This window comes from Periplaneta americana, chromosome 3 (genome assembly GCF_040183065.1).
Source record: "Periplaneta americana isolate PAMFEO1 chromosome 3, P.americana_PAMFEO1_priV1, whole genome shotgun sequence".
NCBI lineage: Eukaryota > Metazoa > Arthropoda > Insecta > Blattodea > Blattidae > Periplaneta > Periplaneta americana.
This window is the reverse complement of record NC_091119.1, coordinates 7,485,229-7,504,293: the sequence shown is the minus strand read 5'-3', so window position 1 is coordinate 7,504,293 and position 19,065 is coordinate 7,485,229. Positions and strand designations below refer to the sequence as shown.

At 34.3% G+C, this 19,065-nt stretch overlaps 1 protein-coding gene across 1 annotated transcript in view; it reads right to left on the bottom strand.

Moving 5' to 3' along the window:
- Positions 1-546: 546 nt before the first annotated feature.
- Nsun2 (tRNA (cytosine(34)-C(5))-methyltransferase Nsun2) overlaps positions 547-19,065 on the bottom strand; it is a 78,809-nt gene continuing 60,290 nt past the window's right edge. Inside the window, exons 14-15 of the mRNA XM_069819957.1 lie at positions 13,000-13,179; positions 547-1,108 (exon numbers count right to left, since the gene is read on the bottom strand). Of these exons, the coding sequence (XP_069676058.1) occupies positions 843-1,108; positions 13,000-13,179 (446 nt within the window). The 3' untranslated portion in view covers positions 547-842. The remainder of the gene's footprint in view (positions 1,109-12,999; positions 13,180-19,065) is intronic.

Here is a 19,065-nt window from a genome sequence, read left to right as displayed (position 1 = left end):
AATTTGCCGTCATTGAACAGAAACCAAGATGGAGATTTCATTGCAACTAATTAGAAATTCCTCTTTCAGGTATGTAATAAACGATCTTCGCACAAAATAATGTACGATACACGAGCGGTATGTTTTCTTTCAATTCTCGGAAATTAAAAAAGCTCAACTACGTTTTGCTTTTTCAAACTTTTCCTGGAACATGAAAACTTCAACATACCACTCTTGTAACGCATATTACTATTTTTCTTACTGGATGCTGCAGTAATCAAGTGTTCAGTGAAATTAACTTTTAACAAATATCATCCGTGAAATCACATTATTATAATTTCTTTACTGATAAAATGTTGTACTAGAATGTCACTGTTAAAAAAAAGACGTGAAGACTTGCTATGTATAAAAAAAAACATAAATCTCTAATTACTGAAATGAAATAAGGCAAATCTGTTTTCTGCATGAAAACTTAATGACTTACAAATTTTGAAGCTAAGTGTTCAATATTGTTATACTCAAACTTTTCTTTGTATTGTTTTGAATTCTCCGCATGGAATTTTCGACAGAATGGCAGTTTGATATATCTCTCTTCATAGCATAGTGGACACGAGGATTTCGTTCATATATTGTTAACTGATAATATACACAAAATACTGTATTTCGATACTCTCAACTCTCAACAGTCTACTATCCATCTTGTTCACTGGTCACTACACTTCGCTGCTCCCTCTCTCTTTTCTTCCTGCATTGCATTCTCATTGTTTTCTGGTTCTTCAGCAGTACATGCCTCACTGTCAGGTCTACCATCACTAGATTCTCCCTACTGAACATCACTGTCGTTATCAACATCCATCTTGTCATCAATCGTCATCAACTGACGGAGTTTCATCATTCGTTTCATCAGGAACTGCAGGAGTTTCATCATTCGTTTCATCAGGAATTGACGGAGTTTCATCATTTGTTTCATCAGGAACTGATGGAGTTTCATCATTCGTTTCATCAGGAATTGACGGAGTTTCATCAGGAACTGATGGAGTTTCATCATTCGTTTCATCAGGAACTGTCGTCGGAGTTTCATCATTCGTTTCATCAGGAACTGATGGAGTTTTAATAAATTTATTCTTCTCTGTAATGTATAAGCACAAACATATACCAATAAAAGTAGTACGATTTGGAACATTATTCATTGCAATTTTTATTCAAAGCTTCAAGACAGTAAAGCAGTGGGTAAGACTACACCATCTTCATTTGCAATTTACTTCTGATCACACAAATAAGCAATTAGACATCGATGATAAAACAGGTGCATGCCACAACAAAGTCAATATTAAGCAGTACCAAAGAAGCATCCAGAGAATACTGAAGGATACGCCATGCAAAATTCAAGCAATTGATAGTAAATGAGAAAAAAGCATGCTCTAGTTCTTTCAATGCAGGAGAAAGCATTCATTTTATAAGGAAAACTGGTGCTCTTTTTATAACATATTTTATAAAGTATGCAATATATTTTTTTTCTTTTTGTTAAGTTTATTTATACACGTTTTAACATCTGTTGTCATATCCATGGTTCAAGAATTAAAACAGAAAAATCAATATCCCGAATTTAAAAGAAACCTTACAAATTAAACCAAACCCTTTAACTCTACTAATATAGAATATAATCTAAATTTAACAGAAGAAATACTGAAATCAGAAGTAAACACTGAAATAATGAAACAATTGTCTTTAGAGACAATTAATATTAGGTACCCTCCACAAAATTGCTTCATGATCTCCAGAGAACAATGTGCCGGTGCAGGTGTTACGTGCTGTCTCTTCTCACTTTATAGATCTCTTGAGTATGGAACAACAAGTTTTGATGGAGAAATCATTGCAATAAGTGAAAGTCTCAGGAATCTTTTATGCCACATCAATAAATTTAAGAATGCAGTTACATTGTCAGACTCCAAAGCAGCTATTCTATCAATAGTCTCTAAACACACACCTTCATCTCAAACAACAGAAATAACTAAAATGCTCTCTCAATTAATATCACTCAATAAAAGAATTGTATTCCAATGGATACCATCCTATTGTGGAATCCTGGGAAACGAGAATGCGGATGCTTTAGCAAAGAAGGGCAGCACTGCTACTTACAGACCTGTTACTAAATCTATGTATTACTCTGTGAAAAGATTTATTAAATCTACATACTTAGACTTCAAAAAAACAAAATTTGATAACACAATCTCGAGGGAAAAAATGGAACTCTCTGCATCATAATCCACAGTTAATTCCCGATTTACCACGAAAATCGTCGGTAGCTGCATTTAGATTGGCAACAGGCCATGACTGTTTGGCCAAACACCTGCATAGAATTGGAATATATCAGTCCCCTAACTGCCCATTGTGCAACTCAAACCAAGAAATGGATTCGGAACACCTCAAAATCTGTGCTTCAGTGGCTGGCCATGATAATATCTTTGAAAAATATTGGAGTGCATATGACTTGGCTAAGAGAGAAGTTTTATATAATATTCTTATTGAATTGGTATTCCTAAGAAATTAGTTCGATTAATTAAAATGTGTCTTAGTGAAACTTACAGCAGAGTCCATACAGGCTAGTTTCTATTTGATGCTTTTCCAATTCACTGTGGGCTAAAGCAAGGAGATGCACTATCACCTTTACTTTTTAACTTCGCTCTAGAATATGCCATTAGGAAGTTCAGGATAACAGAGAGGGTTTGTCTATGCGGATGACGTGAATATGTTAGGAGAAAATCCACAAACGATTAGGGAAAACACGGAAATTCTACTTGAAGCAAGTAAAGTGATAGAGTTGGAAGTAAATCCCGAAAAGACTAAGTATATGATTATGTTTCGTGATAAGAATATTGTACGAAATGGAACTATAAAAATTGGAGATTTATCCTTCAAAGAATTGGAAAAATTCAAATACCTGGGAGCAACAGTAACAAATATAAATGACACTCGGGAGAAAATTAAACGCAGAATAAATATGGGAAATGCCCGTTTTTATTCGGTTGAGAAGCTTTTATCATCTAGTCTGCTGTCAAAAAATCTGAAATTTAGAATTTATGAAACAGTTATATTACCGGTTGTTCTGTATGGTTGTGAAACTTGGACTCTCACTTTGAGAGAGGAACAGAGATTAAGGGTATTTGAGAATAAGGTGCTTAGGAAAATATTTGGGGCTAAGAGGGATGAAGTTACAGGAGAATGGAGAAAGTTACACAACACAGAACTGCACGCATTGTATTCTTCACCTGACATAATTAGGAACATTAAATCCAGACGTTTGAGATGGGCAGGGCATGTAGCATTCATGGACGAATCCAGAAATGCATATAGAGTGTTAGTTGGGAGGCCGGCAGGAAAAAGACCTTTGGGGAGGCCAAGACGTAGATGGGAGGATAATATTAAAATGGATTTGAGGAAGGTGGGATATGATGGTAGAGACTGGATTAATCTTGCTCAGGATAGGGACCAATGGTGGGCTTATGTGAGGGTGGCAATGAACCTGGGGTTCCTTAAAAGCCAGTAAGTAAGTAAATACTGTGACAGCGACGTGAGATTCGAACTCACGACCAGCGTCCCGCAAGAGAGAAGATCGCGCGGAGCACTTTGGGATGGCGCGCGGGCTTCACGGGGAAAGGGGCCTATACGCGAGGGGAGGCTGCGCGCGCAGCTGCTACTTAACGCAGTGAATGTGGAACGACCTTCCCGACTATTCCAGAAATCCGTCGAAGTGGAAGACTCGCGAATTTTCGAGGCTACGTCGCTGTGGTTATAAATTACGGACGAGAAGGAACGACAGAGAGAGTTTTCAGTTATTCAGTCAGTGAGTAAGCCAGAGCAAGCAAGCCAGACTTGTGTGCCGGAGTTCGACTCGAGTGTGCGTCCGCATCTGCGTCAGCATCCGAAAGCCTGAGTTCGAGTGCAGTGGACCGCAGTTGGAGGGACCTGAGTTCGAGTGCAGTGGACCGCAGTTGGAGGGACCCGAGTTCGAGTACAGTGAACTGTCTCTGAAGGTCTGTGGTTCGAGATACTGTGAACTCGAGTGACTGAGATAGAAGAACTGTGAACTGAGAACTGATATTTCTGATTTGTAAATAGTGCTTTGTAAATATTAGTTAAGATTAACAGTTCATTGTTGTGCGTAATAGTCCAAGTAAATGGTCATTGTCGTCGGTGGAGTGTTATAACGAATACTGTGTTAAGTGAAAATCCAATTGTTGACGAGAGCGTTTAAGGCGAATTGTAGAAAGGAATTATTGTTGTGGCGAATAAATTACATTGTTGTTACTAATAAAATTCACAATACTGTAAGTATTAAAATAATGGTTCATATGAACATATTTTTGGTTAATGAAAATGAAATTAATATTAGTGGAGACATTTTTTGAATAGTTGCTTGGGAATCATCAATGGAAAGGGACAGCACCGCTTTTTAGTAATAAAGGTGTATTAATAATTATTGAAGTTAAGTAATTATTGGCTACTATATATAATTCTTCAATTATTGATTTTCCAATATGACCCTAAACCTGAAATTAGCTTATAGTTATCACCTGAGTCCAACCCGAAATCCGAGATTGGCTTAGAAAGACACGGAGAAGTACAGAATCAAAACAGTGGGTGTAGAAACAAAATGAGCTACTTGAACTTATTTATTTCGCTAATGTCAGCAGACAAAGCAGAGGCGAGGGGCCACAGGGGTCAGGAACAGCTGCGAGAGATTATCATTCAGAGACAAGACAAATGCTGTTACGAAATATGAAGTCGAGATAAACAATAACTTCTGATATTGGTAGTCTACTGTTCTGGATGTGTCAGGCAGGCATCTAATTGTGGATTAAAATCTTCGTATTTTTTTTTTTAATCAGTACATAACTGACTGAAAAATATTATTTGTGTTTCTTCAAGGCCTGAACCCGACAAGCATAAGTTAATTTCAACCTGACCCAGCCTGCAGGCTTCACCCAGAGCACTATTTATTTATTTATTTATTTATTTAACCTGGTAGAGATAAGGCCATCAGGCCTTCTCTTCCCCTCTACCAGGGGATTACAGCTACAATATTAAGAATACAATTAGAATTATAATTACAATTAATATTAAATTTACAAATACAATAAAAATCAAAGTACTAAAAGATTAACTGATTAATAAAAGCTAGACAGTTTATTGTAAAAGTTAAGAAGAGAGAAGCATTTCTTTTATTGATTAAGTAAAATTTAAACCTACTCTACGCAGTAAGAAATACTTAATAAGCTTGCTTTTGAACGCTACTAAATTCTGACAGTCTCTGATGTCACTGGGTAGGGTATTCCACAAGCGCGAGAGCGAGATTGTGTATGATGATGAATACGATGATGTCTTATGTGTTGGTATGGCTAGTATGCGGCTATTTTGCGTGCGTGTGAAGAGATTATGATATGATGACAGGTAACTGAAACGGAAGGCAAGGTAGGTAGGTGTAGAGCAGTGGCGGCTCGTGCCGGATAAATTAGGTGAAGGTCAATAGAATTCTAGGTAATTTCCTGGAATCGTTATATACCCGTGACGTCGCGAATGCTTTTGTAACCTATACGATGGGCATATTGAATTAATGTAATATATTCACCATTTTCTTAAGTTTTATGAAAAGCACAGCATATAAAATAAACAAATTTTCAACATTTTCGGAAGCTACGTCCCCTTAATACCGAAGAATTCACTGTCCCAACAAAACTTCCACACAATACATACCACAACATAATAAAACAACCACAAGTCCACATGACATAAAAAAGACAAAATCTAACACATTTTATACAACACATCAAATTAAAAGAGCACACAAGAAATAGGACCCATAACAAAATTCAAAATCACAATCATAATCGTAAACTGTATTCATATTTTAAATCAACTTCGGAACATGCAACTTCCAATATAAGCTTACCTCTCCAGTAAAATCAAGCAGCTACGATAAAATCAAAGCAGTATTCTGTTGAACAGAAAACTTACACTTGAACGGAAAAGAAAGGGGCACTAGTAATTTCATCTCTTACAAGTTCATTGATGCATTCAGAAATACAATCAATTATTTCATTTTGAATCGTTTTAGATTTCCCAGAAAGAACAGGCCTAATTTTTTCATAGTGATTTCTAATTTTCATAGGGCCAATGAAATGAGAGCCAATAATTCTTTGAAATTCCCCCTGTTCTGTGACGAAATACTCTCATCATGACAGCGAAAAGCCAACTCCTGCTTGCTTAGAAACAATACCGTATCGATTGTGGTGTGCATTACCAGTCTATTTAAACGTACGTTTTCATTAAATTGACTTACGTATAACCTATAACTTTCCTTTAGTGCATCCGCAATGGTGTTCATGTTCTTCTGCAGTGCCTTTAATTGCAAAATACATTTAATGTGTTCAGCTGAATCTGCATGGCTGTAAAGACCGCGATTGACATTTCTGAAATCGCAAAATCCAGTTGAATTCCAAGCGGGTTTCTTGTTCCCCAGAAGAAGACAAGGCCAACAATATAACTTCTCGTTATAGTGACTCCCACATAACCAGTTGCAATCGGCATACCACGAATCTTGAAACTGAATATTGTATGACCGACCACCACTTTTCACTTTTTTCGTAGTTATATTAATGTGACTTGTTGTTCTGCGGTATTTTAAAATATCTTGCTTATCTTCTGCACACCAACGAGAGAACGGTGTCTCCAAAAGATTACACACTAAATCGTTTAACGGATTCATGTTTTCATCGCATTAATACACGTAGTAACACCTTCACACTTCGCTGCACTTGTCACAACAAAGAATACGTAAAGCGAAATCATTGGTCAGCGCGGGTTAAATGTACAACGTAGTTTCAAATGTTATGCCAACTTTCTTTATTACAGTGTACTCAAATTATTTCAAAATCCATACAAAAATAATATATTCACGAGGTGCTAACGTTAAAAAATACCAAAATATATACCTTATATACTAAATTTAAACAATATTTAACTTCTTTACAGAATATTTTATGTTTTCTTATTTAGTTGCAAAATATTACAGTTTGCCACCCTGACCCAATGTTTGGACGAGAGAGAGATTCTGTCTTTCAAGAATAGAGAAAGGAGATGAATGCCTGTTCCACAGACCCTCATAATAGCCTCGCAAAAGGGACCAGTAATTCATAGTAAGCAACTCGTTGTCATGGCAACCGGGTATGTTTACTGAAGGCGAAAAGGAAAGCCTCATTCGGACCTTCAGCTGGTCTGCTAGCCACGTGGCCTGACTGGTGAGGGGTTCGTGTGAAGTACTGCAGTGAACGTTAACTGAGCGGATTACGCCGAACAAGATATTAAAAAATAGAGCAAAATATGGTTTAGTGAAGAATTCATTTTATTTTAATTTCTTGATAAAATATATTTTATTAAAGCACGAAAAAAGGGGTGAAGGTGGCCTTCATGTACTTCACTTGAATAACCGCCACTGGTGTAGAGGTGTGAAGGACTTGGAAAAGGAGAACAAGAGAATGAAAATTTCTACGTTCGTTAAGCTGTAGCCAGTTTAGAGTTTGGAAGGATGGGGCAATGTGGTCAGCGCGACGGACATCGCAGACGAAGCGAACACAAGAATTATGAACACGTTGTAATCTTTGCGACTGGTTGACATTGAGGTCAGTCAGCAGAAAATCACAATAATCGAAGTGGGGCATTACTAGTGTTTCCACTAGTATTTTCTTGAGTGATAGCGGAAGGAATTTTCGAATGCTGTTTAAGGAATGTAGTATGGAAAGCACTTTTTTGGTAATATGGGTTACTTGGTTATTCCAGTTTAAATGCTTATCAAAGTAAACTCCAAGGTTTTTAACACAGGTAGCAAAAGCGATTATTGTGTCCTTTAACTTGACTAGAAGAGCAGGAGTAATATTGCATAATAGACGTTGATGTCCCACTAGGATTGCTTGTGATTTTCTTGCATTGAGAGTCAAACCAAACTTTCTGGCCCATGCAGATATAGATTCAAGGTCCTCGTTAAGATTTTGTATTGCATCATTGAGTGAGTCAGGGGTTGTCCGGGTCCGGGACTATAGTCCGGGTCAGCTTACTTCATACCGTAAGGGTGAAACCTAACCATTTTTCCCCCATTACTACCAATGCTAGTGGATTGTGGTGATTTTCTAGTTTGCAGGCTGAATTTTCTTTTGCCAACTTCGTTTCGAATTTCGATACTGACAAATACTACAAATGGTAGTGATTTTGTAACTGGTATGTTGGCAGCTGAGACAAATATCGCCAATATTTGTCGGTACTGGAGTTCCATGAAATTGAAATTGTACTAGATTTCTGAGGAAGAGGACTATATTATTAGTCCTCTTGTTTCTGAGCCTGTTACTGGAAGCTAGTGAAATTTGAACATACTAATAATTAATTAATGTCGGTATTGATATTAATACTTAATAGTTATTTTATCTGTTGCGTTGTGGTTATAATTCAAGACTATAGTCAGGTAAGTTTTCGAAGTTAGTACTAATAATATGTATCCCACTGTGTTGTTTTTTTATTATTATTTTTTTTTTTGTGTACATTTTATTCAATTGTCGGTTTCTGGTTTAATTATGTAAATCCTACTTAATTGTAATCTAATACTAATATGTATACTAATGTGTTTATTTTTATTTTTACTGTGTACATTTTTTATTGAATTATCGGCGTCTGTTTTTATGTGATTCGTATTTGATTCTAACAGCATTAATATGTATTCCACTATGTTTATTTTTATTTTATGAGGTAAATTTTTATCTCATTATGTATCTAAATTGTATCAGTATGTAATTACTTAATTCAGATCCAGTTTTATGTTCAACTATGTAAGCAAGTTTTAATCCTGGTTGAGTGTAAGAGAAGGCCTTACGGCCTTAACTCTGCCAGGTTAAATAAAGCCAATATTATTATTATTATTATTATTATTATTATTTATGGTATGTATTAACGTTTGAAATGGCGTCTTTTTGACTAAAATTTTCTTTGTAATAATGTTAGCTGCAAAATCATAGTACAGAGCATTGTACGCATTAACAGCAATAACTCAGTGAAAGAAATTTCAAAATTGAGTAATTTTTAGAAAATATATGGCATTTTGAAGAAATAGAATAATTTTTAATTAATTATTTTTTTTGAGGAATCAAAAAGTGAAATTGAAGTTTCTGATATATGGTTATGTTAGTCTACTTTCATATGTTGTCTGATAAATATCTTAAAAAGGTTGGTTAAAAATGTAGATTTTCCTCCAAAACGTTAATACGTACCTTAATGTGGTCAAACAAAATACATTTTTAGGTTAGGTTTCGTGAGTCAACTGTTTAGTCAAACCAATGAATTTCGTAATGGCAGACAGAATACTTGTACAGCTTGCCTAAGAAAACGTGTTACAAATTATTGAATTATTTAAACATAAAGTAAGGTAAGTAAATACAGCGCCTCGGGGTGGAATTGAGAAATTATCCAATTTCAAGAAAATATTACTACTGTCAAGGCCGTATACAAAAAAAAGCGAAGGGAACATCAAGTCGGCCGTGCATGGATACAACACACAACACTTGGAAACACAAAGCAACCAGGAATTCTTAAAAAGATAATGTACTTCTGAGTGATATAAATGATTTAGTTTTAAAATATTTAAAAGTTCTTGTAAAAAATTTTTAAGTAAAAGAAAACTCCAAGATTTATGTGTTTATAATAGATTTCCTGAAAATATATATTTACATAATTTTTTTGTGAAAATATGTGTTTTTGTGTGAAATAAAATTCGGGTTTTAAACTTGAAACTTCATGTTCGGAATTTTTAACTTTGTTAATTGTGTTTTATCACACGCAAAAAGAATATTTAATTACATAGGAATCCGCTCCCTATTAATTACTTTCAGGAAGATATTGGAATGAAATTACCATTGTTATTCAATTGTTTTTATTAGCTTTATTCACTTGTTTCTATTAGCTTTTTTTTCTGCAATTGTTTGGTCCAAAGCTGCCTCAAATTGATGTCCTGAAGCATTAGGGTTTCCCTTTGTTCAGAATACATGCATTGTCATCAAAATTGGTCATTTTGATATATATATCAGAACGGCCCCGAGGTTCACTCAGCCTCCTATAAAATTGAGTACCGGGTCTTTCCCGGGGGTAAAAGGCGGTCAGAGCGTGGTGCCGACCACACCACCTCATTCTAGTGCCGAGGTCATGGAATGCATGGGGCTCTACCTCCATGCCCCCCAAGTGCCTTCATGGCATGTTACGGGGATACCTTTACCTTTTTAAGGTAAGTAAATAAGTCATTTAGTACGAAGGATCGTGTGATATCTGGTAACAGTTGGCAACATTGACAAGATGCCAATATTTGCTGTTTGGGAACTGCTCTTATGTGACCCTCATTATAGCATGTAATACAGAGTCGTCAAACTTTATAAACTGTTAATCAATTGTTTGCTGGTTGGTGATGGTGAAGCTGCTCTAATTTCAAAGAGTGTACTGATGGTTTTCACTGAATTGGGCACCAAGTTATATATACACTAGTGGCTTGTGCAGCAAATGCTGCTGCAAACTAAGTTCGTTAGACGTTCAAATAAAAATTTTTCAGATTTATTTTCAATGAAGAATACTTGTCTTTTTGATAGTTATTTGCTTCCATAATAATGAAACATACTCCCTCTGAATGGATTTTTTTAGGACAAATACTTTTTCTTGAACCTATCCAACTTCAGTTTTTGAGTTCCAACACGAAAACGCAAGTATCAATGTCAGGACGATAGCAGTAGCTATTTCAGGTCATTGTGGATTGTAGGCAAAAATAAAAAAAAAAATGTCAGGTTTGCTAAGCTTTTGAACAATAGCATTTTCGTATAGCTGCTGCATGTAGAACTTGAAATGTAGAGCGTAAAATCATTTTATCCTACTAAGAGATCTTGCTGAAATGATCTGGAGACTACAAAATTTTCTAGGCCTCTTATTTTATCAGTAAGTAATACCTTTTTATCTTTCCTTAGGAACTGTAATTTTTGCGCTCTCTCGAGCCAGTACTGAAGACAATGACACATATCAATATCTACACTGCACCGCCATTAAGTATATGAAAAAGACCCAACCCCACTGGTTTAATAAGTATAAAAATATTTGATTTTTAATAACAATATTATCTTAAGTTTTGTAGTTATATATAGCAGTCACTCAGTAAATTATAGAAATGAAGATCTAAATTAAGATATTCTCTACATTTACTTACATAACCTCAAAACGTTTCGCTTTCATATCATCAATATAGCATTAATATGTATAATTAATGAAAAATAGTCACATCATGATATTAACTATAATAATATTTAATTTCTAATGGTAATAATGTCATCAAACCATCTCAAGTTTCGTAGATTTGAATATCCAATACACAGCTGTACTCAGAAAATTATACACTGCAGAATCAGTTTTTAATAACAAATTGAATTGAGCTCTAAATATGTCGGCAATCCTGCAGGTCATGGCCTTCGTGTAATAGCCTATTGTTTATTATAGTCTGTGTTTTGTTCTGAAATTCAATCAAGTCGGCCGTGATTGAATAAAATTAGTTCTCAAAACTGACAACAGATGGATTTTGGAAAATAGGAAAATTATGTAGGAAAATTGACATTTCACTGAAAACTACTACTTTTCCGAAAAACTTTGGATACCAGGCATGAAAATGAGGGGTCACTCATTAAAATCCATTCAGCCGTTTTCCCGTAATTTCCATTACCAGTTCAAATTATATATATATATATATATATATATATATATATATATATATATATATTTTACTGAAGCAGAAGTCAAAGAATTCAGTTAATAACAAATAAATAATATTATTAAAATTTCTCAAACATCCCAAACATTAGTTCATGCATAGTTGCGTTTGAAAGTGCAGCTTTAAAATGCTCTTTTATGATCACCAATTTCTCTAATAGCTGTTAACAGAACTTCCAGCACTGACCTCGTAACATAGGAAACAAACGTAACTCAAGATGAAAGAATAGCGTAAGCAGTGTTAAATGCACATTCCAACCAACAGGATAAAACACAGCAGAGAAAGCAGAATAGAATGCACCAAAACACAACACATTACCCATTAACAACTCTCAACTTTAGTGACAACTAATGTTCCGGTAATATACCAAAATATATATTGTGAAAGCATGCAATTTCCACAAACAGTAGCATGAATTGCTATAAATGTATTCTAAGTTGAAAAATTTATTCATTCTTGAATACACTCTTTTAACACTTTTATAATCACTGGTTAAATTATTTGAATAAATAATAACTACTTCCCTGTGTTAACATTATAAAAATTAGGCAACATAACACCAAAATTTACAATGCTAACACAGTGGAAGAGTTATATTTATTCAAATAACTTAACATTACATCAGTGAAAAGTTTAGTCTTTCAGAAATATCTTCCTCCCATAGTACTCAAGACAAGAATGATTAATTTATTATGAAGACATGAACTGCAATTTTCATGAATATTTTGAAGCTTCTGTTTCTATTAAGAATTGAACTTTTGGACACCTTAAAAATCTGTACAACTATCAGTTTAGAGGTTAATGAAGTTAAAGGCACTATCTCCTTAGCAAAACTTAGAGACACGGAGGCCATAAATCTAAATTGTTCTTCTTTCACTGAAGATTAACTTATACTCATTATGAACAACAAAAATAATTAATAAAGACAAAATACACTATGGAGAAAATTTATAAATTTTCGAACTAAATTTTAATACATAATTATGCTATTCTCTCATTATGAAGATGAATATTTTTAAATTTAAGTTTCCGGACTTTTATTATTCTGATGAATAAAAAGTTTCCATTGATGGATTAAATTCGAAAACTTAATACATTTATAAATGAATCTAAAGATAAAAATCTATCCTTCCTAAATTTTTGAGGAAGATGAAATAAACACAAAGTGGAAAATGCTGTTTACTCACCATATTTGGAAACATCAGCACCACAAAGTCGAAGATAATGTATACAGTCACTGACAGGAACATATGCCCTCATAGATTTGGCTCCCCGCCATCCTACCATAGTCAGTGTGAGAGGTGGGTTTTCCTCATCTGAGGAAAGACCCTCTTCTTCATTGTAGACCAACACACAGCTACCTAGAGCTGCAGGCAGAGAGATTTCACTTCCATCATCACGAAAGTACAACATTTAAAAAAATCACTAAGTTTTAGATAGATTCACATTTCACAAAGAAATATGCACACATATACAGAGGGGAGTCTAATTATCTGACATGATGGGAGCTTTATTTTTAATGAATGTGCTGATTTCTCGATTTTAAAAAGGAAAATTAAGAATATCAATATCATTTATCCCTGACCATAACGAAAAACATGCCTTTACTAAATACAGTGAAACCTTTTCAAGACGGAAGTGACATGGTCCTAATTTCTTTTCTGTTGTGGACAGGTTTCCATATTATTCAGGTGTGACTTTAAAATAGAATATTTTGTCATTGATATACATGAAAAACAAAATGGCATACCGCAAATTGCAAGAAGTACAAAATATTCCATTTAACACTAATCACCAGGGAAAGGATTTATATGTAAATACATATTTACTTATAAAGCTAATATAATTTATATTTTGCATTATCTTTATGTTTCACAATGTGTAGGGTTGAAAAATCCTACTTTTATTTTCCATATTTTTCCATATTTTACAGTTTAGTACATATTTTCGTTAATTTCCATATATTTTCCATATTTCATATAAAACAGTCCATATTATATTAGGTTTAACAATAAAACAAAACAAAATTCCATTAACTTTTAAAAATACATTTCAACAATAGAGATTTAAACACATGTTCAGTAATCCCTTTAACATCAGAGTTATTTGAAAATTAGCAGTCCTATCAACAATGGGAAAGTAAGTTACAAAACTGTATTAATTTAATTTAAAATTTTTAACAGACTTCAGTTGTGCAGCTCAACAGTTAAATGCCAGTCAGAGTACACATAGGTTCAGTTTTGTAAATCATACTATAAAGACGGTAAATATGCCAAAAGTACGTCATTCAGTCAATTTAAAATCAAAACTAACAAGTTACATTTCAGAATTTAAAGAAGATGGTTTATCAACTGACAATAAAATATTATTTTGTAATTTGTGTCAGTGTGCAGTATCATCTACACAAAAGTTCCTGGTGCAACAACACATTACAACTAGTAAACATCAGGCCAACAAACAACTAAATTCCAAGCAGAGACAATTGTTTTTAACACAACCAACAACATCGAATGTAAGATCTGAGTTTAACATCGACCTGTGCCGTTCGCTCATCTCTGCTGATATTCCTCTCTACAAACTAAAGAATAAGGTCTTCAGGGAATTCCTTGAAAAATATACTCAACATACAATCCCGGATGAGTCAACACTTAGGAAGACGTATGCTCCATCCATCTACAATGAGACAATACAGAAGATAAGAGATGAAATTAAAGATAGTTCAATTTGGGTTTCCTTTGATGAGACTCCCGACAAAGAAGGTAGACTTGTTGGTAATGTAGTTATCGGTTTGTTAAGTGAACAATATTCTGAACGAATTCTTTTACATTGTGATGTTCTAGAAAAGTGCAATAACAAAACTATAGTTAAACTGTTCAACGAAGCTATGGGTATCCTGTGGCCAAAGGGTATTATGTACGATAATGTGTTATTCTTTATTAGCGATGCTGCCCCTTATATGGTCAAAGCTGGACAAGCATTATCTGTTGTATATCCTAAATTGACTCATTTTACTTGTGTGGCGCATGCATTTCATCGTGTGGCAGAAGTGGTCAGAGACAATTTCCCTAAAGTAGATTTGTTGATTTCATCAGTGAAAAAAGTATTTCTCAAAGCTCCCAGTAGAGTTAACGTGTTGAAAGAAATGTACCCTGAAATTCCATTGCCACCAAAGCCAATTTTAACTAGATGGGGTACATGGCTAGAAGCAGTTGAATATTATGCCGAACATATAGACTCTATTAACAATGTTCTCCTTGCATTGGACTCTGAAGATGCAGTCTCAATTGATACTGCGAAAACAGTTACCTGTGACATAAGTGTGAAGAATGACTTAGCTCACATTCAGCATACATTTTCATGCATCATAAAAACGCTCAAAAGTCTCCAAAATAGGCACCTTTCACTATCTGAAAGTTTTGAAATTATAAATAGTACTGTGGAACAACTGAATCGTGGTAGAGGTAAAGTTGCAGATGCAGTAAGAGCTAAGGTGGACACTGTACTTTCAAAAAACCCTGGATATGAAGAACTACAAAAGGTTGTTGCTGTGATGAGTGGTGAATCAACAGTGAAGATTAACTTGGACTTATCCCCAGCAGACATTGTGAAATTGAATTATGTACCAGTTACTTCTTGTGACGTCGAACGCTCTTTTAGTCAGTATAAATCTATCCTCAGAGACAATAGAAGAAGATTCACTTTTCAGCACTTGAAAGAAATGTTTGTAACCTATTGTTATGGTAACAGACAATAAAAATTGTGTTTTGTTGAAACTACATTGGAAGATAAGGTACGTCCATTATATTTTTTGTTTAGTTTGATTAAAATGTACCAATATTTAACATACATAGTCATTTTTTTATAATTTTAAGTCCATATTTAATTCCATATTTTGGTAAAAATCCATATTTAATTCCATATTTTGGTAAAAATAACTACATATATATTTACATATTTCATATATTTTTAGTCCATATAAATCCGTTCCCTGCTAATCACATTAAATCAGCTTTCTGTCGCTCATTACATTGGTGAATCTCTTGATTAAAATCTCATTTTCTGTATAAATATTATCGTAACTCACTCATTAGTCATTAAACATTACTAAAGTTTACTAATCTCATTCTATTTAATATCTAACACTATACTCTAATACTGTACTGCATATCACTGCACATTATTAATTAATTGACTAGGAGCCATCTATTAGAAGCCTTGAATTCTGGTTTATGTAATTTCTTTCCCAGTTCAATAGCTTGCTTTGCAGGATAGATCCAGAAATTGGCTTGTTCTTTGAAAGGTCATGAAGAACCCACTCCCACAACAGTTCATTTATTTCCACATAAACAGTTGCTTTCTGGTTTCTTTTGTGTCACCAATATTGGCCGCATGCCACTCACTCATTATGATCCTTATTTTTTAAAATGTCACTCCTGAGTTTTCCACAACTGAACTTCAACATTATTTCACATAGACTCTGTTTATAATTTTCCTTTATCTCGATAACTTTTACTTCATCACTTAATGTTAATGCCACATTTTATGCAACTTTTTTTTTACCTGGAAATCACTACACTTGCGCTCTGTTTAGCTACGACAGTATACGGGTGTGAAGCATTGAAAATCTTTGAAGGAACTCGTCTGCCTAGTCAACAGGGTAATAAAATTTATGACTGACAGGCCAACACACCCTCGTACCCTCTAGAATTTCGCAAAGAAAACTTGTTTTTATCTTAGTGACCTACATATTTCGTATATTCCTTGAAATTACACGCTGTTTCAAAATATAGTTACAAAATATGTGTCCAAAATATTGTTTCCATTTTGAACAATAGCAGTTTCCGTTTCCGCGTTGGACAGTTTCCGTTTTATTCGGGAAAAATTACACATAATACATACAAATTTCGCCGGGACCAATAAATTGTTCCGAAATAGACAGGATTCCTGATTATTCAAGTTCCGATTTGAACAGGTTTCACTGTACTTTTTCGTTTGTAAAGTAGGTTTTTATTCAACATTACTTTATTTCACTAGTGAGACAAAGGCTTTACCTCACATTTTGAACTTTATCTCACAGTTCATTAGTATTTTCCTAGTACCCGGGCACACACACATACCTTTCCATTCAACTATTACTCAAGAAGTTGATATATTAGTTACTAGATGTCACTACCTCTATTTCTTTATTACCATTTCTTAAATATACATACACTCAATCTCCTTCTCTTTTCTCTATCTACTATGTCGTAATTTGTGCATTCCATTCATATCTAATACGTATTTTTTTTTAAATTTGTAATAATTTACCTTTTGGGAGACAAGGAGACTTGAACCTACGAAGTTGCGTTTATAGGATTTTATAACAACATATCGTCTCCTGAATGCGTTTTTTAGTTACCTCTTTTATAGCAGAGCAAAAATCGCACAAAATGTAATCCAGGATCTAGGTAAGTGATCGAACGATACCAGCAACATCTGTTTTCCAATATAACAAATAGGTAAAAGAAAACGAGACATATTCCTTAGTGCAATAAATAAGTAAATAGGCGATTTCACAAAATATGAAAAATCAAGTTACCTAGTTCTTGCATTCAGGCGACGATATAACAACACGCGTTAGTCAACTGAGCTAAACAGACACGATGATTAACTACTTTTTAATATTCCTCTTAAGTTTACAGAAGTAAAATGTGAAATTATTTTAATGACATTAGTCCCATGAACACTTCTAAATAATCCCTCAAACTTCAAAAAGACGAAAATACACGTTTAAAATGAAAAAATACTTACTTACTTATTGGCTTTTAAGGAACCCGGAGGTTCATTGCCGCCCTCACATAAGCCCGCCATTGGTCCCTATCCTGAGCAAGATTAATCCAGTCTCTATCATCATATCTCACCTCCCTCAAATCCATTTTAATATTATCTGCCCATCTACGTCTCGGCCTCCCTAAAGGTCTTTTTCTCTCCGGCCTCCCAACTAAAACTCTATATGCATTTCTGGATTCGCCCTTACGTGCTACATGTCCTGCCCATCTCAAACGTCTGGATTTAATGTTCCTAATTATGTCAGGTGAAGAATACAGTGCGTGTAGTTCTGTGTTGTATAACTTTCTCCATTCTCCTGTAACTTCATCCCTCATAGCCCCAAATATTTTCCTAAGCACCTTATTCTCAAACACCCTTAACCTATGTTCCTCTCTCAAAGTGAGAGTCCAAGTTTTACAACCATAAAGAACAACCGGTAATATAACTGTTTTATAAATTCTAACTTTCAGATTTTTTGACAGTAGACTGGATGATAAAAGTTTCTCAACCGAATAATAACAGGCATTTCCCATATTTATTCTGTGTTTAATTTCTTCCCGAGTGTCATTTATATTTGTTACTGTTGCTCCAAGATATTTGAATTTCTCCACCTCTTCAAAAGATAAATTTACAATTTTTATATTTCCATTTCGTACAATATTCTCGTCACGAGACATAATCATATACTTTATCTTTTAGGGATTTACTTCCAAACCTATCGCTTTACTTGCTTCCAGTAAAATTCCTGTGTTTTCCCTAATCGTTTGTGGATTTTCTCCTAACATATTCACGTCATCCGCATAGACAAGCAGCTGATGTAACCCGTTCAATTCCAAACCCTCTCTGTTATCCTGGACTTTCCTAATGGCATACTCTAGAGCAAAGTTAAAAAGTAAAGGTGATAGTGCATCTCCTTGCTTCAGCCCACAGTGAATTGGAAACGCATCTGACAGAAACTGACCTATACGGACTCTGCTGTACGTTTCACTGAGACACATTTTAATTAATCGAACTAGTTTCTTGGGAATACCAAATTCAATAAGAATATCATACAAAACTTCTCTCTTAACCGAGTCAAATATTAAAATTATATAATTAATTATAATTTGTTATTTATCCAACGCCTTAGATATCATTCTCCACTAATCATGGCCTCCTACATCATAACCTATCTAGTACACGTATCGATTCTAAAATCCATGCAATGATACGTGATTATATTTTCAACATATTTTCTTTTTTAAAACATAATTTTTCGTTATAGTCATGGATGGTACTTGTGAGCATGATCATTATTGCGCTCGTGTAATTTAAGCACTCGGCTGATGCCTCGTGCTTAAATCTTTTCACTCGTGCAATAAAGATACACTTACCTCACAAGTACCATAAATAACTATTAATCATATTACAGTCAAACGTCAGTGGAAAATAAACAACAAAATAGA